At 55.3% G+C, this 18507-nt stretch overlaps 2 protein-coding genes across 3 annotated transcripts in view; one reads left to right on the forward strand and one right to left on the reverse strand.

Annotated features, from left to right (window-relative positions):
* Nucleotides 1–4657, reverse strand: part of MTMR14 (myotubularin related protein 14) — a 31521-nt gene extending 26864 nt beyond the window's left edge. For both annotated transcript variants that reach the window (XM_032121259.1, XM_032121258.1), the window contains exons 1-2: nucleotides 4480–4657; nucleotides 4252–4397 (exon numbers count right to left, since the gene is read on the reverse strand). In XM_032121259.1, coding sequence (XP_031977150.1) covers nucleotides 4252–4397; nucleotides 4480–4608 — 275 coding nt within the window. In that variant the 5' untranslated portion in view covers nucleotides 4609–4657. The remainder of the gene's footprint in view (nucleotides 1–4251; nucleotides 4398–4479) is intronic.
* Nucleotides 4658–6069: 1412 nt separating this feature from the next.
* LHFPL4 (LHFPL tetraspan subfamily member 4) lies at nucleotides 6070–18378 on the forward strand. The gene is made up of 4 exons (XM_032121271.1): nucleotides 6070–6638; nucleotides 15834–16070; nucleotides 16253–16269; nucleotides 16562–18378. Exons 1-4 carry the CDS (start codon nucleotides 6233–6235, stop codon nucleotides 16568–16570), a joined length of 669 nt encoding a protein of 222 aa, XP_031977162.1. The 5' UTR covers nucleotides 6070–6232; the 3' UTR covers nucleotides 16571–18378.
* The last annotated feature ends 129 nt before the right edge of the window (nucleotides 18379–18507 follow it).

The following is an 18507-nucleotide window of genomic DNA, read 5'->3' on the forward strand; positions in this document are numbered from 1 at the left end:
CCCTTTCCCTAGAAGCCAGCTCTGAAGTTAGTAAGCATGAACACACCTCTTTGAGAACTGCTTCTGCTGCTGTACAACACATTTGGATGCTCTTCTGTCTCCTTTTCTTTATTTTGAAAGAACAATGCACAGTACATGAAAGTATCAGGAACTGGCAATATGAGCACCATCAGTATGGTCTGACACAGACTAACACATGGATTACGAGGGAAGGACAGCCAGTGTCTACAAAAATACATGTTCTGTTTTCCTCCTCATCACCTTTCCATCAAAAAACAGCTCAGCACTACCCTCACAGTGAATTCACTATCAGAGTCATAGTTTTGCAAGAAAAAAAGAAATAGAATAGAAAATGAAGTCTTAACACTCCATGAACCTCAAGCATTTGTGTTGCCAGGTAATTAAACAACTAAATCAGCTAGGGGGTTGAGCAAGGTACTTAGATTAATGTCAGCTGCATCTGCATAACTACATTTTGTTTGGTTTTCTTGTTGAAGTTAAAATAGAATTGTGTTTCATGCTGGAAGACATTTTGGAAACATGTTAAAATTGCTCCAGTTTGTCCAAGTATCAGCCCACATTTGACAGGAATCCAAACTAACTTCTGAACCACACAGACCTTCAGGAGGAACCGTCAATGCAGAGAGGACTAGAGTTGGAACTGGAGAAGCATCCAGAGTGATATATTAGAAAACAGGTGAAGTCTGGACATACAGAACTGCATGGCTATGCACCTGGAGATGATTAACAAGATTTTCCAGTTAGCCCTTTCCAGTAATGGAGCACAGTAAAAGAGCCAGATGAACTCCGTGACCTCTGGATGCTAATACATGATCAACATGGTAAACCTGAAAAAGGGGAGAAATAAGAACATGGGAAATTCCCTAAAGAGATGTAGAAGTACCACCATTACTGTGCAGAACACAGGCTCTCACTGAGATAAAGCATCTGATTCTAGTGACCCACCCCTGCCTGAAAAGGCACAGGAAGATGAGTAGGATGGCCAAGGGACAGTCTATCTGCAAGAGAAACCACCAAGGTCTGATGGGAAGAGCAGATGCACAGCAATATGTGCATCAGGGTGAAGGAGAGAACAACGGAGGAGCAGGGAGGAGAACTCAAATGCAAAGGACAACAGTGGCCTAAGAATAAATTAGTATCTTTACAATGGAAGCTAAAGAAAGTTGCTAAGCTTCAGAATCACTGTGAGTGTGGAGCAATGTACCAGCAGCTGCCCATTCTGGGAAGGATTAAAAAAATTAATCTATTATTGAAATGGATCTGTTTATGGAAAATATTATACAAGTTGATGCCAGTAAAAGCAGAGAAACAGAAAACAAGACTTTCAAATATTTTCTTTTTTTTTTTTTAAAGAGGGATTTAGTTCTCAGAATTCATACTGGTGATTTAAGTTTTTTTCATGTTTTCCTGCCTATACAATTATTTTGCTGTCCACCTCCAAAGATCTTTGACATATACCAGAATTTAAAGAACAAAACCCCAAGCTAATCTTCTTTAAACAATGTGAACACGAGGGTGCTAATTGGACAGACAGAAAAACGTGAGCAAGTGTGAGAAGAGATGCCTTTGTGTATAATTCCCAACACCAAACTATGTTGAAACTCAAAAGATTCTGATGCACGGATTTGATTGTGTGTCCGTTTTTCAACGAATGCACGCAATTAAGAGATACATCCTGCACTCTGCTCCAGTTCCCTTTACGTTTCCTTCGCAAAAGCAAATACGGAGTGAAACAAGAACTTAAATGTGGTGTTACCAAAATAGCTCCACGGCACTGCTTCCAAGTCCAGAAGATGAGATTCAGCAAAAACGAAATGCCTGAAAGATCAGAAATTTTAAGAGAAGCACCACTCGGGGAGCTGAGACAAGACACCAGGTTTCACTCACTGCACTTCCCCAGAGAGGTTTCTGCAGCACTTGGGAATGAGATTGAGCAGCTTGGCAGGAGCCCAGGCCATGAAGTGAGCGGGAAGCCCAGCACGCCAGTGGGGACATGCAAGGATATGCCCCTCTCCCAGGCACACCATGCCTGTTCCTTGGGAAGCCTGCACACCCACTGGAGAGACCTGCTCTGCCATCAGTCATGGCTGTGCTACAAATAAGGCTCTCAGATCTTCTCATCTCAATAACCACCCTCAGTAATACAAGAGATGAACATGAGCTAGAGGTGAACATGGTAAACAAACATAGTTGTATCAAGACTCCTGTAGTAATGGGGAAAGCTGCTCTGAAGAACAGGTGTAATGGTTTTACAGGAACTAGTGATTAAAGGCAGCATAAATAGGAGTAAAATCTACAGAAAAAGGTTCAAAACACACAGAATTCCTCCTGCACCTGCCTGGACTTCAGAGTACTGTTAGCAAACTTTGATCAAGCAACATCCTTTCTTCCCCCAGCTGTGTAGCCACAGAATGAACCAATTTGGGTTAAAAATATCAATTTTTTGATGTTTCCCTACATGGCTCCAGAAGCAGCTGTACTGGCAGAAACAATGGTACAGCAGAGTTTGCACATGTGAAAACTGCTTCCAAAGCACCTCAGTATTCTCAGAGGTGGGAAGCTTCAAGAAGATCTTACCAGCTGATTAAAAACATTACAAAGATAAAAACAGAAGTGTTCAAGGCCAGGTTGGATGGGGCCCTCAGCAACTTGTCTAGTGCAAGTTGTCCCTGCCCATAGCAGTGGAGGTTGGAACTGGATGAACTTTAAGGTCCCTTCCAACTCAAACCATTCTGTGGTTCCAGGAGAAGTAGCCAAAGAGACTTGGTCCTAGATGGATGCTCACTGGAAGAGGTTCTTGCCTTCTGTAACACAAGAGGTGCAATGGTCTCTGTTTCATAATTATTCCATGGGAGTAAAATTATCAAACTGAAACCTGCATTTGTCTAAAAATCACCTGGCGGCTTTTACAAACTTCATCACCCTGAAATCAGGAGAGTGATAATGAAGTGTAGTCTGTTTTTGTGACTTGCTTTGGGACAGTAAATCAAAACTTGGAAAGAAACAGTATAAATACAGTTAACTGTCACTGCTGGCTTGCAAAGGTCACAGAAGAAAATGGGGCACCAAGTGTAAGTATTCTTGTTTTGAATACTTGTCAGAAAAATTAAGCATCCTTTCCTCTTGCAAGAGCAGGAAAAGCAGAAGCATTCAGTTTCTCTTCCCTAAAGCTTTCCCTAGTTACATTTAAAAGCTTCAAACTTCAGTTTTTTGCAGCAAGGGGGTTAATCCTTTCTAATCTCATCCAACTGTTAGGCAGAAATTCTCCCACCTGATAGTCAGTTGTGGCTGGTTTCCAAAGACCCCCTCCTACAGCACCCAGCCCACGTGCTAGCACAGCAGCTGATGGTTTCCCTTCCTCAGGCAAAGCAGCTGGACCTGTGAGAAGGACTTGTTGCCCCTCCTTTTGAACACATTACTCTTGTCATGGACACAGAGTCAAGACTGCAAAACTGCATTATGTTTTGTTGAAACAAAAAATAAAAACGAGAGGCTGTGGTTGGAGCTGGAAGGAGCAGCTCATGCTCAGGCAGAAGTGAGACCAACGTGATCCTGAGCTTGTGGGTCAAAGTCCAGTGATGTGTTGGCACAGATGTGCCCCAAACTGAACAAGCATTTCCCATTAGCTCACTAAACCTCAGTGCCCACTGACCTGTTCACCACGGGGGGACAGATGAAATAGCCTGGAACCTTGTCTGGAATGACAGAAGTATCTATCGAGACTACCTTGTCTGCTTAGCCCCTATCAGATCCCCTGCCCTGAGATGCTTTGCAGACTAAAGTTTCTCACATCAGAGGCCTTGCAGCAAGACCATAGGCACTTCATCAAGACAAGGAAATCATCACACAGGCTTGCTCCCAACCTTGAGCCCTTGGGCCAGCTGCAACACAGCAATCACCAACAACCAACACTGTGCTCAGGTTTACTCCAGGGCCACATGCAGCGAAGCTGGCGCTGCCCCGGAGCCCCCCCCGTTTCCTTCACACCCCTCTCGTAACAGACTCAGCTTGGCAGCCTTCACCAAGGCGGCCCAAGAGCCCCGGCAGGCAGCGAGGGGAGTCCCGGGAGCGGCTGACACCACCGGCTATAATTAGCGCAGCGCAGCGCAGCCCGCAGGGCTTCCCCCGGCCGGCGGGAGCCTCGGAGCGGCAGGCGCGGAAGCTCCCCGAGACAACAACTCCGCCAGGCGTCAGCGGCATGGGACAGGACACGGGGACCGGGGGCCTTACGAGTCACGGCTAGCGCCGGCGTCGCGCTCCAGGAAGACGATGTGCCGCGGGTAGTGGGCGCAGACCTCGCCGTGCACGTTGGGGATCACGCTGTAGCGATAATCGCGGCCGAAGAGCTCCAAGCACCGCCGCTCGATCCGCTCCACCTGCGCAGAGCCACCGCTCAATGCCCGCCGCGCCAGTCCCCGCTCCTCACGCCCCCCGGTCCCCGAAACCCGGTGTCCTCACCTTGGCAGCGGCGGCGCCGCCGCCGTCCTTGGCGCGGTACTGTGCCCGGGAGAACTCCAGCAGCAGCTCGGCCAGGGCGCGGTCCCCGGAGCCCGCCGGGGGGCAGCCGCGGGCCGCCGCCGCCGCCATGCCCGCGCCGCTCACCACCGCCTCGGGCCCATCGTCCCGCCCGCCGCTTCCGCCCTCCCGCGACGCGCCCCTTCCGCCCGCTCCCGGCGTCATCGGGGCGCGCCGCGCTCCGCCCCGGGGTACCGAGCCCCGCTCCGGGGGTACCGGGGTGCGCTCCGGTCCCCCGTTTAGAACTGCAGAGAGACGCGGCAAACGCTGTCAGGCCCCGCCGAGTGGACCCGACCGTGCCGCTGGCCGGCGTGCCCAGGGCGCCGCCCTAAAGAAAGAATCCCAAGGCGGGTTTTAATTAAAGAAGTCCCTCCCGGAGCGTGGTCGTACGCACTGAGCCCGTGGCAGAGGAGCTGCGGGGTGAGCGGCATCGCTGCCCGGAACGCGGCTGAGAGCGGCACTGGCTCGTATGCCCAGGCGGTGTCACGGAGCCAGCTCGGGCTGTGCGTGTCCGTGCCCAGCCAGAGCCACGCGGCTCCTTGGCTCTTGCAGGGGAACACTATGTGGTTTTCATCCGCATTTGTCTAATTTGCAAATCAGCTGTGAATCTTCACAAGCATTTAATGACGGCCGAGTTCAGCTGCAGCTAACGCAGTGCATTTCTCTGCCTGAGAATGAAACTGGCCCGAGATGGTCTGGTCTCTGCTGGGTTTGGGGCCGGTGTGAGTCTGACGGGGCGGTGGCAGGATGTCGCAAGGGCACCTGCCGGCATACAAGTGCTGACAGCCTGTGTGATACTACCGGCATAGCCGTTAACCGCAGCCCAGTCATCCACCACACCATGCCGGGTTGTGTACCCCAGCCCTGTCACCACACCTGACCTGGCACAGCCGTGTACCTGGCCTCGCTCTGCCAGAGGTTTTGGGTCGACTCCCGCTGTCCCAGAGCGGGCGCGGCCACAGTGGCGGCAACTTACTTGCTCCGTCCCCGCCAAGGGGGTGGGGAAGGTCTGCTGCCAATCCGGGGGGCTACGCCGGCAACCCGCGGGCCTCCCCTGGGCTCGTGAAGGGTGCGGGAGGATGGACGCTCTCCCTGCGGGCGCGCTCCGGCCAAAGGCACCCACGCGGGGACCTTCCAGCACTGATCAGAGCCATGCCCACGCGCTGTCCCGGGCGGGGTCGGTCCGGGGAACAATCCTGCCGGACTGGGGGAGAGGAATGGTCCCGGCGACCTGACCCGAGCCAAGCCGAGTGGACGCGAGCCGAACCGAGACGAGCCCGTCGCGAGGCGACCCGAGCCCGGCCGAGCCCGAGGCGAGCGCAGCCGAAGGCGGCGGAGCGGCCCGATCCCTGGGGGGCGCGCGCGGCGGGCTCGGAGGGTCTCGGTTCGGCTCGGGCTCGGCTGGGCTCTGGCTGGGCTGGGCTGGGCTGGACTGGACTCGGCTGGGCTGGGCTCGAGCCCGGGCTCGGCTGGGCTCGGCTGGGCTCGGCTCCGCAGTGGCGGGGGGGCGCACGGCCGCGCGCGCGCGGCGGGAGCGCGCGGGACGCAGAGGCGGCAGCCAAGATGGCGGCGCGGGTGTCGCAGGGCCCGGCAGCCCGCGGGCGCTCTTAGGCCGCGGCCCCCCCGCCCCGCCGACCCCGGGCGGGCTCCCCGCCGCCCCGGCCCCTCCCGTCCTCCGGCAGCGGCGGCCGGCAGGATGCTGCCCTCGCAGGAAGCCTCCAAGCTGTACCATGACAACTACGTGCGGAACTCGCGCGCCATCGGCGTGCTCTGGGCCATCTTCACCATCTGCTTCGCCATCATCAACGTGGTGGTCTTCATCCAGCCCTACTGGGTGGGCGACAGCGTTAACACGCCCAAGCCCGGGTACTTCGGGCTGTTTCACTACTGCGTGGGCAGCGGGCTGGCGGGCCGGGAGCTGTCGTGCCGCGGCTCCTTCACCGACTTCAGCACCATCCCCTCGGGCGCCTTTCAGGCGGCCGCGTTCTTCGTGCTGCTCTCCATGGTGCTGACGCTGGGCTGCATCACCTGCTTCGCCCTGTTCTTCTTCTGCAACACCGCCACCGTCTACAAGATCTGCGCCTGGATGCAGCTGCTGGCAGGTACACACCGGCACCGGGAACCACCGGCACTGGGAACATCGGCCTGCCCCGGGCCTGGCGGCGGGGGATGGGTGGGGAGACTGGGCAGTGCTGAGCATGCGGCACCCCGGGAGCCCCCAGCAGTGATAGTGGGGTCCCTGGCTACAGGAACACCAAGGTTGCTCAAGGAAGCTGGGCTGAGTCCAAGCACTGCAGGGCCGTGGTTCCAGGATCCAGCCCCACAGCTTTGTGGGACACCCAAGCCAGGGACTAGTGCTGACAAATTAGAAGGAATGGGCACCAGTTCGGGACACCGGCACCCACGGCTCCCTGGTATCCCCTGGGCACAAGGAACACCAGGGCTGCCCAGGAAAGCTGGGCTGGGTACAGGTACTGTGTATCAATAGGGCACCCCAGCCAGGTGCTGGCCCTAAGACATCCCAGGACTTCCTGGGACAAGCAGGCCAGGCACTGGCACTGACAGAGCACCACAAACAGGTGCTGGCTCTAGGCACTGGCACCTGGATCTCCCCAGGCAGAGGCTGGCCGCAGGGAACACTGGGATTGCTCAAGAAAGCTGGACAGGTACAAGCACTGTAGGGCCATGGGTCTTCCCAGCCAAGAAGTATCCTCAGGACACTCCAGGGCGTCCTGGGACATCCAGACCAGGCACTGGCACCAGGAATGGTGGCACCTCTTCTGGGCACTGGAATCTGGGATTCCCCAGGCAAGGTCTGACCCCAGGGAAACATAAGGCTCCCTGGGACACATCAGGAGAGCTGGATCAGGGACCCACCTCAGGCAACCCCAGAACAGGCACCAACCCTGGGACACCTGGACAGTCTGGAGCACCTCAGGACATCCTGGGCTAGGGACCCACCTCAGGGCACCTCAGTACACCCCAGTCAAGGACCAGCATTGAGACACCCTACAACAGGGACTGTCGCACAGAGTCAAGGACCAAATGCAAGATGGCCTAGGACACACTGCACCAGCCCCCTGGGGATCCAGACACCCCGGCACACTCTGCATCAGGGACTAGCCTCTCTGTCAACCCCAGAGACATGGGGTCGTCCCCAAGAGATACTCACTTTAGGGGAACTCTCATCCCCCAAAGGGACCCCACCACTGGAAGAAGCCCATGCATGGATCCCCCATCCTTGTAAAAGCACCCTTCAGCTCCCTCTTAAAGACATATTGTACCCAGACCCTCTCTCTCCCTCATCATGAAAGGGCTGTGAGGACAGGCCTTTCCCAGCTCTCTCCAGTGCTTCCCACAGAGGAACACCATAACCTTGATGTCTCCTCAGACATGACCACTCAAGCCCAGTAATTAACCCCCCAAAAGTGACCCTGTCTATAGATCCTCCTTAGCTCCCTCCACAAATGAAACCCCACTGTAGATGTACCCCAAAATCCTCACAGACTCACTCCTCAAAGTGACACTGTACAGTAACCCAAACCTTTCCCCAGAAGGGGACCTGATGCCAATATTGGTAAGGATCCCAAGTATCCCCTTATGCACAGACCTCCAAGGTGTCCTCACCCAGGGTCTGTCCTTTTGGGAGAAATATCCTGAGCAATGATGTTGAGCTTCCCCTGGTAGCAAGACCCTTCACTTCCTTCTCTGCCCGGTTTTACCAGGTGTGGACAAACACTCTTACTCTCCACTGCATCCTAAGTGTGAATAGACCTAGAGCATCCACTGGAAGGACTTAGAGTGCCCCTTATTCCTAATGAGAAGGGCCCCAGTCCTAGATGTGGAAGGATACAGCCCCTCTGTGTGAGGAGCTTTCCGCTAGCCCAGCTCTCTCCCTTGCAGCTGGCTTGGGCTGGAAAGCCTGACCTCCCCTCACCCAGATCAGGACCACAGCCAGACCTGCAGCTGCCTTGGCTTATCAGGAAATTCCCTCATCTTTAATTTTCCCTGTCCTGAAGATTTATCAGTTTAAAGCAAGCTCAGAGCCCAAATCCTACTGATTGTCAGCAGCTTAATCAAGTGGGTTGGAGCGCCCAGCTGCTACTGCTGCACAGGGAGCTGCGTGGCAGAGGGTACTGCACTGGAGGCAGCCCTGGGTCTCCTCCCCAGTGCCTCCTGTCCTGTCCTGGCTCAGGTTTGGGTGGCCACAGCAGTACTTTGGTGCTGTCACCTCTGGGTACCCCTCACCTTGCCTTGCGGCTTGTCCTTGGTCACACTTTGCACCTTGTGGTTTCACGTGTTGCTCACAACTGCACTTGTGAGAACCCTGAGTGCTCATCTCAGTGGGGCCATGGGCTGACCCTTCTGGCCCCAGCCAGCCCAGGTTGGCTTGGAGCTCTCCCAGAGCAGCACGGCTCCATGGCTTCTCTGTCGGGGAAAGTCCAAGGCAGCCTTAATAGAGACTGGCCCTCCACCCTGCCCTGGGACAGGACAGCATGAGAGAGCTGCTGTCCTACAGGACAGGCTGGTGTTCCCATCAGAGAGGGCCTGGATGCAGAGGTGGTGGTGTGGTGTGTTCCAGTAAGAGAGTCTTGTCTGGCAGGGTCAGGCAGGGCTGAACTTCCCTGGGCATGTCAGAGGCAGCCACAGGCAGATGTGTTACCTTGTGCTTGGAGAAGGAACTGCCATGACCTATGGAGAGAATACCACAGGCCAGATCTTATGGGTAGGGCAGGGTCATAGCCTGGTGCAGGCTCTGGCACATCATGATGGCAAACGTCAGAGATTCACCTGCCTGGAAAGTTGAAAGATTCTGCCAGAGCAGAGAACCTGGAGGAGCAAAGAAGGAAAGGACATTGCTTCTGCCTCAGGGAGGTTTTAGCTGAAGAAGGACGTGCACTACTACAGCAGAAGCAACTGTGAGGCCTGAAGTCGCTTGGTCTCACTGATGAAAGCCGGGTGAGCCAGGTGGTGGGCAGAGAGATGGGGCAGAGGTGTCTCCACCCCATCCCTGTGGGATGGCTGGTGCAGAGTAAAGGGCTGCTGATTGTGGACATGGATGGGCTCTTCAGAGGAGAAAAGCCAAGTGCAGGAATATGGGGGAGGAGGATGAGGAATTCAGGATCTCTTTCAAAAAGAAAAAAACAACCAGCTTTAAACCATCAATGTCTAATTAGTGGACAACAATCAAGACAGGGTTTAATTAGAGCTTGACAGAAAGCTCTAGCTCAAAAGCCACTGCCCCCCCCCCCCCAGGAGGAAACTGGATCTAATTAAGAGGAGACACTCTGCTTTATCGCAAATAGAATTGTGGCCATCTGCCCTGTTCAAAATCCCAGTAACACAAAACTGGAGACTCTGCTAAATCCTTCTGTTATAAAACCAGAGATGGGCCCTTAACATGATCACATCAACAACTGTATGACTGACAGCACCTGATGCCACCCAAGTACTCCAAATTAGTGGGGGAGCACCTTCAGAAAGTTCCATGGGATGATGCTTTCTTGAAAAGAAATGGGCTGTGAGGGTGATCCCCATTGGGATTCATCTGCAGAAAATCAGAGCATAGGAATACACCACCACCAGGCTGCCCAGGAGCCTGAGCATTTCCTCTGATTCCCCAATACTCCGCTGTAGCATAAGACACAGTCACCCTGTGAGTTAACTCCAATCTTTGAACAAAGTTGTCCTGGTACCCAGCATTAATGCCCTTGCAAGACAGCCCAGCTGCCTCTGTGTGACACTGCATCCATGTGGCTCCCATCAGGATGATTACCCCAAGTGGGTCCAGGGTTCTGTTTGCAGAAGGTCTTTGGTTTTGTACTTACAGTCTATTGAGGATCAAAAGAGGCAGCCAGTTGAGCACACCATCCTGTTTGCATGGAGGAATTGACTGGCCACATTTTAACGTGTTTCCCTGTGCTTCAGGTCCAGCAGTCAGTGTGGTGAGACCTCCACACTCCCTCCCTTAGGGATACATGACACATGGGGTGCCTTCCCAACTGGTACCATGCTCTTGGCCTTAGGGCTGGGCTTTGTCCTTACCAGTGGCATTTGGGCATTAATTGGGCACCTTGCCTGATGGAGAATGTGGTAATACATATTCATCTGAGCCCTTTTCTCCTTTGGGAAACTCCTTTCAGAGCTACACTCACCTCTTGGATGGGCCCTTCCAAGGCCTGAGAACAGAGGCAGATCCCTGAGCAGGGCTTCATCTTCTGCACCTCAGCTGTGTTTGCCACCCTCTGAGTGGGGACCCCTTGCACGGCACAGTTTTGGCATATCCATGGAGAGGAGTAGTAAGGGAAGTTGCCAGCTGCCGGGGCTGAGCATGGTGGAGCTGTGTGGTGGTGTGGCCTCAGCCCCAAGGGAGAGCAGGATTTGGCCTGAGTGAGCACCAGAGCCCCAAAACCCTCGCTGGTTCTGGAAGCAATGCAGCAGCTCTGCTGAACCACATCAGGACAGGCTCATCTTCCTGACTGGGACTTGCTAGAGAGCCAAGTCCTTTCAGAGAGTTTGAGGTTTCAAAATATTGTTTTCATGGATATAAAAGTCATTTGTTGAAATTCTTAATCAAAAAATACGACGCAGATACCACTGCTCCAAACTGGCTCAGAATGTAACTGGGACAGCTGCTGAGCAGGAGACTGCCCAGGGAGGTCGTGGAGTCTCTGTCTCTGGAATCATTCAAAACCCACCTGGACGTGTTCCTGCATCACCTGCTCTAGGTGACCCTTGGCAGGGGGGTTGGACTAAATGATCTCCAGAAGCCCCTTCCAACCCTAACTATTCTGTGACTCTGCAGTGTATCCTCAAGCCCTTTCTCTGTCAAAGGGAGAAATATTGCCCATATATGAACCGCTTCCACCTGCTGACCTTGCAGCAAAAATAACACTGCAAAAACGCTCAGCATTTGCTGAATTACGGTCTTGTGGACCCCGAAAGAGCTTTCCTGAAGATTCTCCTCTTCTTCCCCTACCGTTCAGGTCTTGCAACGGGGACAGGAGCCGGGCTGCAGCCCATCCCTTGCCTCTGTGCAGCGCCGTGTGCTCCGCAGCAGCAGCAGCCGCGGGGTTTGCTCGGCAGCGCAGCTCTCCCGTGGCGGCTGTTAATGTGCCTGTGTACTCGCGGGGAGGGGCTGAGCTGGGCGTCTCGGAGCCGCTCATGTCCTGGAGCTTACATCCCTTAACTGTTGTTCCAGATAAAGTAACTGTCAGTTCTGATTCATACAAACTCATAACTCTATTCTGAATCCTGCTGATTTTTTGGCACAGAAACAGCCTGTGGAGCAGAACGCCGTAAGGGAGCTCGTGTCTGTGTAAATGGTCCTGAGCATGCTGCCCTTAGTGTTCATTTATTTTTGAGGGATTTCAGTTTTTAGGGGGAGGAAGGGGGACTGTGCTTGTCCCCTTTCCTTTTGGTGCTCAGCTCTCAGGAGGTCTTCTGGTGAGAAGCAGCCACTCTAGATCCCAATAGCACAGCCCAGCCCCTGTTTCCTGGGGTTTTTGGGTGTGCTGTCCCCATGCCAGGTGTAAAAAGCTCCTTTGGGACCCAGTGATTGCTGGTTTTCCCCCCATTACCCCACATCTTCCCGTTTGTGTGTCCTGTGTCGGTGTGATGCTCTGGGGGAGGTCACATCTCAGCTGCAGGGCATGTCCTGAGCTTCTTCCACCCATGGCAGGCAGAAGCAGTAAAAGCCAGTTTTCACCCACACTTGCAGACTAAACTAGACAGAAAAAGTGATTAAAAACATCAGACTTTAATCTTGCAGGCATAATTGCTCAGGGCAGTGGTACTCAGCAAACATGGGGGTTACTAAGACAGTCCAAATTAGCTAAATGCACCTTGTACCAGGAGATGTTATCCTGCCAGGAGAAGCCTCCTTGTTCTGCTAAAATCTTGCTCCAGTGTTGCAGCCTGAGTCATTACGTTGCATTCCCTTTGATTAATTTTTGTGAGAATATCAAAAGCCCTTGAGATGCCCATGTTGTTTCTAAAGGACCTTGAGAGGGGAGGATTGAGGAGGGGGGAACCATGAACAAGCTGTAAAATCAAGCCAAGAAATGCCAACTTTCTGGGGCCAGAGCCCCAGCCCCAGCAGGATCCTTCTCCCCCCGTATACACCCTGTCCCAGTGATCACTGAAATGCTTGCTCTCAAAACTGTCTTTACAACTGGGAAAACTCTAGAAGAGAGAGTTGGAGCCCAGGGTCTAGGGGAAGGATGGCAGCTGTGGGGTGTGACAGACCAGCCAGCCGTCCTTGATGCCACTGACAGTGACGACTGGCACCACACCCTCAGAAAAACAGGAATTAAAAGCAAAATGGACAAGAGGTGGGTTATTATTTCCTCTTTAACAGTGGCTCTTCATAGGAGTCCTCACCTGGTGTTTTTCTTGTGGTTGCAAGGCATAGAAATAGGCTGCTTTAAACAAAAACCAAGGTTTTCGTGCAGGTCTGCAAGGGGTCTTGGGGCATTTGGAAGTAGGTGCTGGCAGAATGGTGCTGCGGGCAGAGGAATGGGCGGGCAGAACCCTGACTCCTCATCCCTCAGACCTGTTGGAGAGGGCAGCGCTGAGGCCTGTGGGCTGTGTGGGGATCCCCTCCTTGTTCTTGCTCTGCTCTTCAAAGCCACTCCTTGCTGCAGGCACAGGAAGGTGTTTCCAGGACATTGGGCAGCCTGGGGACGTGTAGAAAAGGGAATTGCTTGTGACAGAGCAGAGGACTCGGCTTGCTGCTGGGAACATGTAGGACAGATGGGAAGAGGAGAGCACTGAGCTGCTCTTTGCCAGGAGAGGACCTGCCTTCAGTAGCACAGCCCCACCTCAGCCACTTCCCAGGGAGCTGTGGAGTAGTGAGGGGCTTTTGGGAAGAGGCCGGTCACCCTAGGGCAGAGGCATTTGGGTGCATGTGGTGACTTGGGCACACGCCTCTGCCCCGTAGTAAATACGTTGTTTAATTCTATCAAATGGGCTGTGAGGGCTTGGGCAGAGATCCTGCAGCTGCTCGGTGGGAGAGGGCACAGACTCCCTTTGCCCTGGTGCAGTACAGAGCAGGCACACGGAACAAGAGGGATCGGGGCAAGCAGACACAGGCTGGAGCCAGGCAGTGTCCTGGCAGCAGCCATCACTGCCTGTCCCCTGTGACTGTGCTGTGACAACCCACTGCACCAGTGGCTCCCATACCTTTTTGAGCCACCCTACTTTTGCCTTAAACGCTGTCTCCCGTGGCCTCCGTGAGTGCCGTAGCTCTCCAGCACATTGGTCCGCTGCCTCATGCATCACTGCTTGTCTTGCCACGTTTGGGACCTGCAGATGTCCTGGGAGACTAACATCTGTGGTGTTTTCAGAGCAGTGAGCTCTTGGCAGGCTTCTGCTTTATCTGGGCAGCTGGACCCACCTGGACCCCAAATAATAGCTCAGAAATGCAGAGGACATGCCAATGCCTGCAAAGCCCAAGGATAGACCCAGGGGCTGCTGTTCTGCTCCTGTGAAGGAGGCTGCAGTCCTGTGAAGGACTGAGGGCGGTGCACAAAGGCAGGGAGCCTGCCCAAGCCCTTGCTAGTGCAGGTAAAATTGGTTCCTGCTTTTTTTAACTAATATTTGCCTTGTACCACCCTGGGCACAGCATTATTCTCCTCTGGGCCCAGAGTGGCTCTTGCCAAGGGCTGTTGCCCACCCAGGCAGCTGGAGCTGCTGCTGTGCTGTCCTCCAGCCTCACTGTGCACCTGTGGTCCTTTTCTCCTCCTCAGTGATTTCAGCAGATCTCTTACAAGTGTGCCCATTTCCAGGCTAGGTTGTGCCAGCCTGAGCAGTGCTACAAGGGTAAACCCATCCCCTTGCTGGGGATTGCCAGAGAGCACCTTAGCTTGTTTCATAGCTGCACTGCACTGGGAGCTCAGTGGATCCTAAAATCCTCTTAGCATCTCTCCTTTCACAGGAACAGTCCCTGGCACAGGTCTGCTGCACCTGATCCCCTTTAATTCAGGCCCTCAGATGAATTAATGCCATCCTGTTCCAAGGTGCCCAGGTCAGTCAGCAGCAGTTCAGGCTGCTCCTCACCATTTACCATGCAGTGCATGGCATTGGTGCTGATTGTGTTTCCTTGCAGAGTTTTGGGTTGGCCTTGCAGGTTTTGGGTTGGCCCAGTCCCAGTGGGCAGGGAGCTCCCCCAGACAGGCTGGGAGTCCCTGGTGATGATGTGCTGGAGACGCCGGCTTGGCTCTGTGCAGCCGTGTGGTGCTGGGGTGCCACCAGGGCTGTGCAGGGCAGTAAATCAGCATGCAGGGCTTGCCACTGTCCACAAAGATACTTTTACCAAGGAGGTTTGCAGTATGTGTGAAGGAGTCAGAGACCAGGCAGCAGCTGCTGGGTGACATCATGTGCTGGTTTCCCTTGGTGTCCCTGTCCTTTCCTGGCCTCAGCTCTTTCGGATGCAAGGGCTGTACCTACTCCTGGTGTGATGCCCTGCAGGCCCTTCCCTCCCTTCCTGGGATTTCCTTTCCCCACGGAGAGCAGTTCAAAACACATGTCAGCACCCAGAAAGCTCATGCTAGACCGCCAGCTGCCTGCCTGCAGGGTGTTTGCTGTAAGGGATGGGGAGGTAACTTCTTACTGGTATGGGCACAAGCTTCTTGGTTCTTCCTTAACTCAGGGCAAAAGTACCTGCAGGCATCACAGCCAACATCATTACTATTTTTAGCCTTTCCAGCTGATATGAGGTGAGGAGCTTTTGTACTTGCTGTAGTCAGAAAAAGTCACCTCCTTACCTTGACAGTCACAGGCTTTGTCTTGGCATTTCTGTCCCTGTGTTCTCTGATGTCTCCTTGCTCAGCACAGAGCATGCTGGGTGGAGGCCTGCTGGGAAGGTGACCCCTCTGGGAGTGGTGCTCGCAGGCTGTGTGGTGGTTGGGTGTGGGGGTTCCTGGGGATGCCGGTCCTCTCCACAGGCAGCATCCCTGCCCACCATGCACTGGTAGCTCCTGCCCACATGCAGGGAGCTTGTGGTGATGAGGAAAGCCTGTGGGTAGCCACTGATCCTGTGGCTGATGCTGGTAGAAACCAAAAGCCTGAAGTCCCTATTTGTACGTGGGCCAGGTTTGGGGCAGCCAAAAACGCAGTCCCTGGAGCTACTGAGGCAGTGGTGGCTGTCACCTGCAACATTGCTTGGCTGTCATGGGGCCAAGGTGGGCTCCCTGCCAGACATGGGCTGCTTTAATGAACTGACTGGGGGGCTCATCCCAGCACTGCCACTCCCATGTCTCCTCTGATGCTTCCCTCTCCTCTCTCTCTCTCAACAGCGCTCTGCCTGGTGCTGGGCTGCATGATCTTTCCCGATGGCTGGGATGCAGAGACCATACGGGACATGTGCGGGGAAAAGACAGGGAAGTACTCCCTGGGCGACTGCTCCGTACGCTGGGCTTATATCCTGGCCATCATCGGCATCCTCAACGCCCTTATCCTTTCCTTCCTGGCCTTTGTTCTCGGCAACCGGCAGAACGACCTGCTGCACGAGGAGCTCAAGGCAGAGAGCAAAGGTGAGTGCCACACTGCTGGGGGAATCCTGGTGGGAACAGCCTGGGGGGCTTCGCCCCTCCGGCAGCCCAGCAGGGGTCCCATGGGCTTAACTGCCACCTACAAAGCAAGCCAGGCTGGGCAGGGTGGGAAGGAGCTGCTGAGCCTCTGCCCTGCCTGACCTCTCTCTCTTCCGTTTCCACAGATTTTGTTGGCACTGCGGTAAGTCTTGAGTGTCACTGTCCTGTCCCCTGTCCCTCTGTGGTGTCTCTGCATGTGACTGTGCTGGGTGTCTGTGTGACGTGGGATGGGATGGGATGGGATGGGATGGGATGGGATGGGGGGACCCTGGCTGTGCAGGCAGTAGGGCTGGGGGCAATAGGGAAGGGAGGCAGCAGAGACAGGGTGGGTGGCAGGGATGGGGGACAGGTGTATGCCTGGCACAAGCTAGGGGCACGATGGTGCAGTAAGACCTGCCCAAGACCATCCCCAACCTGCTGTGCTTTCCCTGCAGAGGATATAAGGCCGACCATCCGCAGCAGGACCCTCTTCCCATGGCCGGCAGCCTGGGCATTCCCTCCCTGTCCTGCCCTTCATCTGCTGCCAGTGGCCACACAGCGTCCCGCGCTGCCCTCCGGGCCCCGGCGCCCGTGCCAGGGATGCGCCAGCCGCCCGCCGCATCCACGGCCACCTCCATGTCCACGCCGGCACCACCATCCCACGCACCTTGCCAGCTCCGTGCCCACTGCTGCCTGTGGGCCGCCGCCGGGGGAGGATGCCTCAAACCCGCTTTGTTCAAGAACAGAATCCAGCTGCGGTTTTGTTTCAAGGAAAAAACAGTCTTGGAGTTTTTAACAGATTTCTACATCCCCAGGACTCCTGACCTGCTGCCTCCCACCCGAACGCGCACCCAGTGACGCCCCGTGCCGGCTGCTCCGGGTCCCGGACCCCTCCCCACTCCCATTTTGTACAGCTCCGTGATCCTGTCTCCACAGCCAGGGGACCCGGTGGCCGGGATGGGGCCCAACCCCTACTTTTACATGTAAATTCATATTCTCTAAACAGGGTAAACTGACTCGAGCCCCCTCGCCTCCCGCCCCGGGAGTCCAGCCCAGGACATGGTGTTTCCTGGTGCGTGGCCGGGGCCGCAGGCTGCTGCTCGCTCCCCCCAGCATGGGGACCGCAGGGGCCTTGCTACTGCCGGCCGTGGGACACCCAACTCGCGCCGCTGTTGAATGTAAGCCCTGGTAAGTGGGAGCAGCTGAACATGCAAAACCCCTGGGCGGGCACAGGAGGACCCCCCCTGCCAGACCCCTCCCCGAGCCGGCCACGGGCTGTTGCCAAACGCCTTCCCTCCCCATCCCCATACGGTGCTTTATCTCCACTGGTGACAGCAAGGCTTTCCCTGCCGCACGGCATGGCCGGGTGTAGCTGAGCACTCCTGTACCCACCCGGCCTCCTGGCTGTACCTCGCTGGCCTGTGGTGATGGCATGTGGGGAGCTGGTGGCTGCTGCCCAGGCAGCGCTGAGTCCGGCAGCCTCCAGGGCCCACACACAGCACCTGAGAGCCGACACCCTGGCATGGGTAGCTGCAGCCCAGCTGTGGCTTTGCTGGCCAGACCAGTGTGTGTGTGTGGGCTTCCCCTAGTCACAGAGGCTTGGGTCACCACAGCCCTCACAATGCAATAAAGTCCTCAGCACTGGCCATGTCTCAGTGCGAGCAGCTGGGGCTCCTTGCAGGGCCCAGGGCAGGGCCCCCAGGGGCTTGTGGGGGGCCCTAGCAGGGCTGGACCCACGCACTGGGCAAGGCCAGGGAGCAGGGCGAGTGGGCGCAGGGAGCAGAGTGGGACCACGGTCCTGGGATGGGGCCACGGAGCGTGGAGGCTGCTGGGGGATGGCAGTGAAGGGCTCTGCAGGACCCAGCGCCTCACCAGGCACCAGGGGCTGGCTGGAGCAGGTAAGTGGTGCCCTGAGGCCCTGTGGGGTGGCGGGGGATGGAGCTGTGCCAAAACACCATCTGGGAGCCAAAGTCACCCGGGATGGAGTGGGTGCCAGCACTCCTGCCAGTGTAGTCTGCTAGCAACGAGCCCAGCGGTGCCCACATCCCTCCAACAGCTGCCCCCCAGAACGAGGTCAACAGGAACCCACTGCGCTTGGCAGCACCCGGGTCTTGCCAGCTTGCGAGTGCTGTTGCCAGCTGAATTGGAAAAACAAACCAAGAAAATCAGTGGAGAAAGGAATACAGTAGCTGTAATATATATGTATTTTAGTACAAAGTTTGATACAGTGTTTCACAAAACCTTATTGAAAAATATAATTCAAACCAGACAAGCTTGGAGCCCTGTGGTGTGGGGAGGGTTGGGATGGGTTTTTCCTGGCCATCACCAAAGGAGGTGGTCTGCAAGGAGGCCCTGGGGACTGTCTGAGCTGTGGTGGGGAGCCTCCGCCCACATGGGCTGG

The sequence above is a fragment of the Corvus moneduloides genome, chromosome 11 (assembly GCF_009650955.1).
Source record: "Corvus moneduloides isolate bCorMon1 chromosome 11, bCorMon1.pri, whole genome shotgun sequence".
Classification (NCBI taxonomy): domain Eukaryota; kingdom Metazoa; phylum Chordata; class Aves; order Passeriformes; family Corvidae; genus Corvus; species Corvus moneduloides.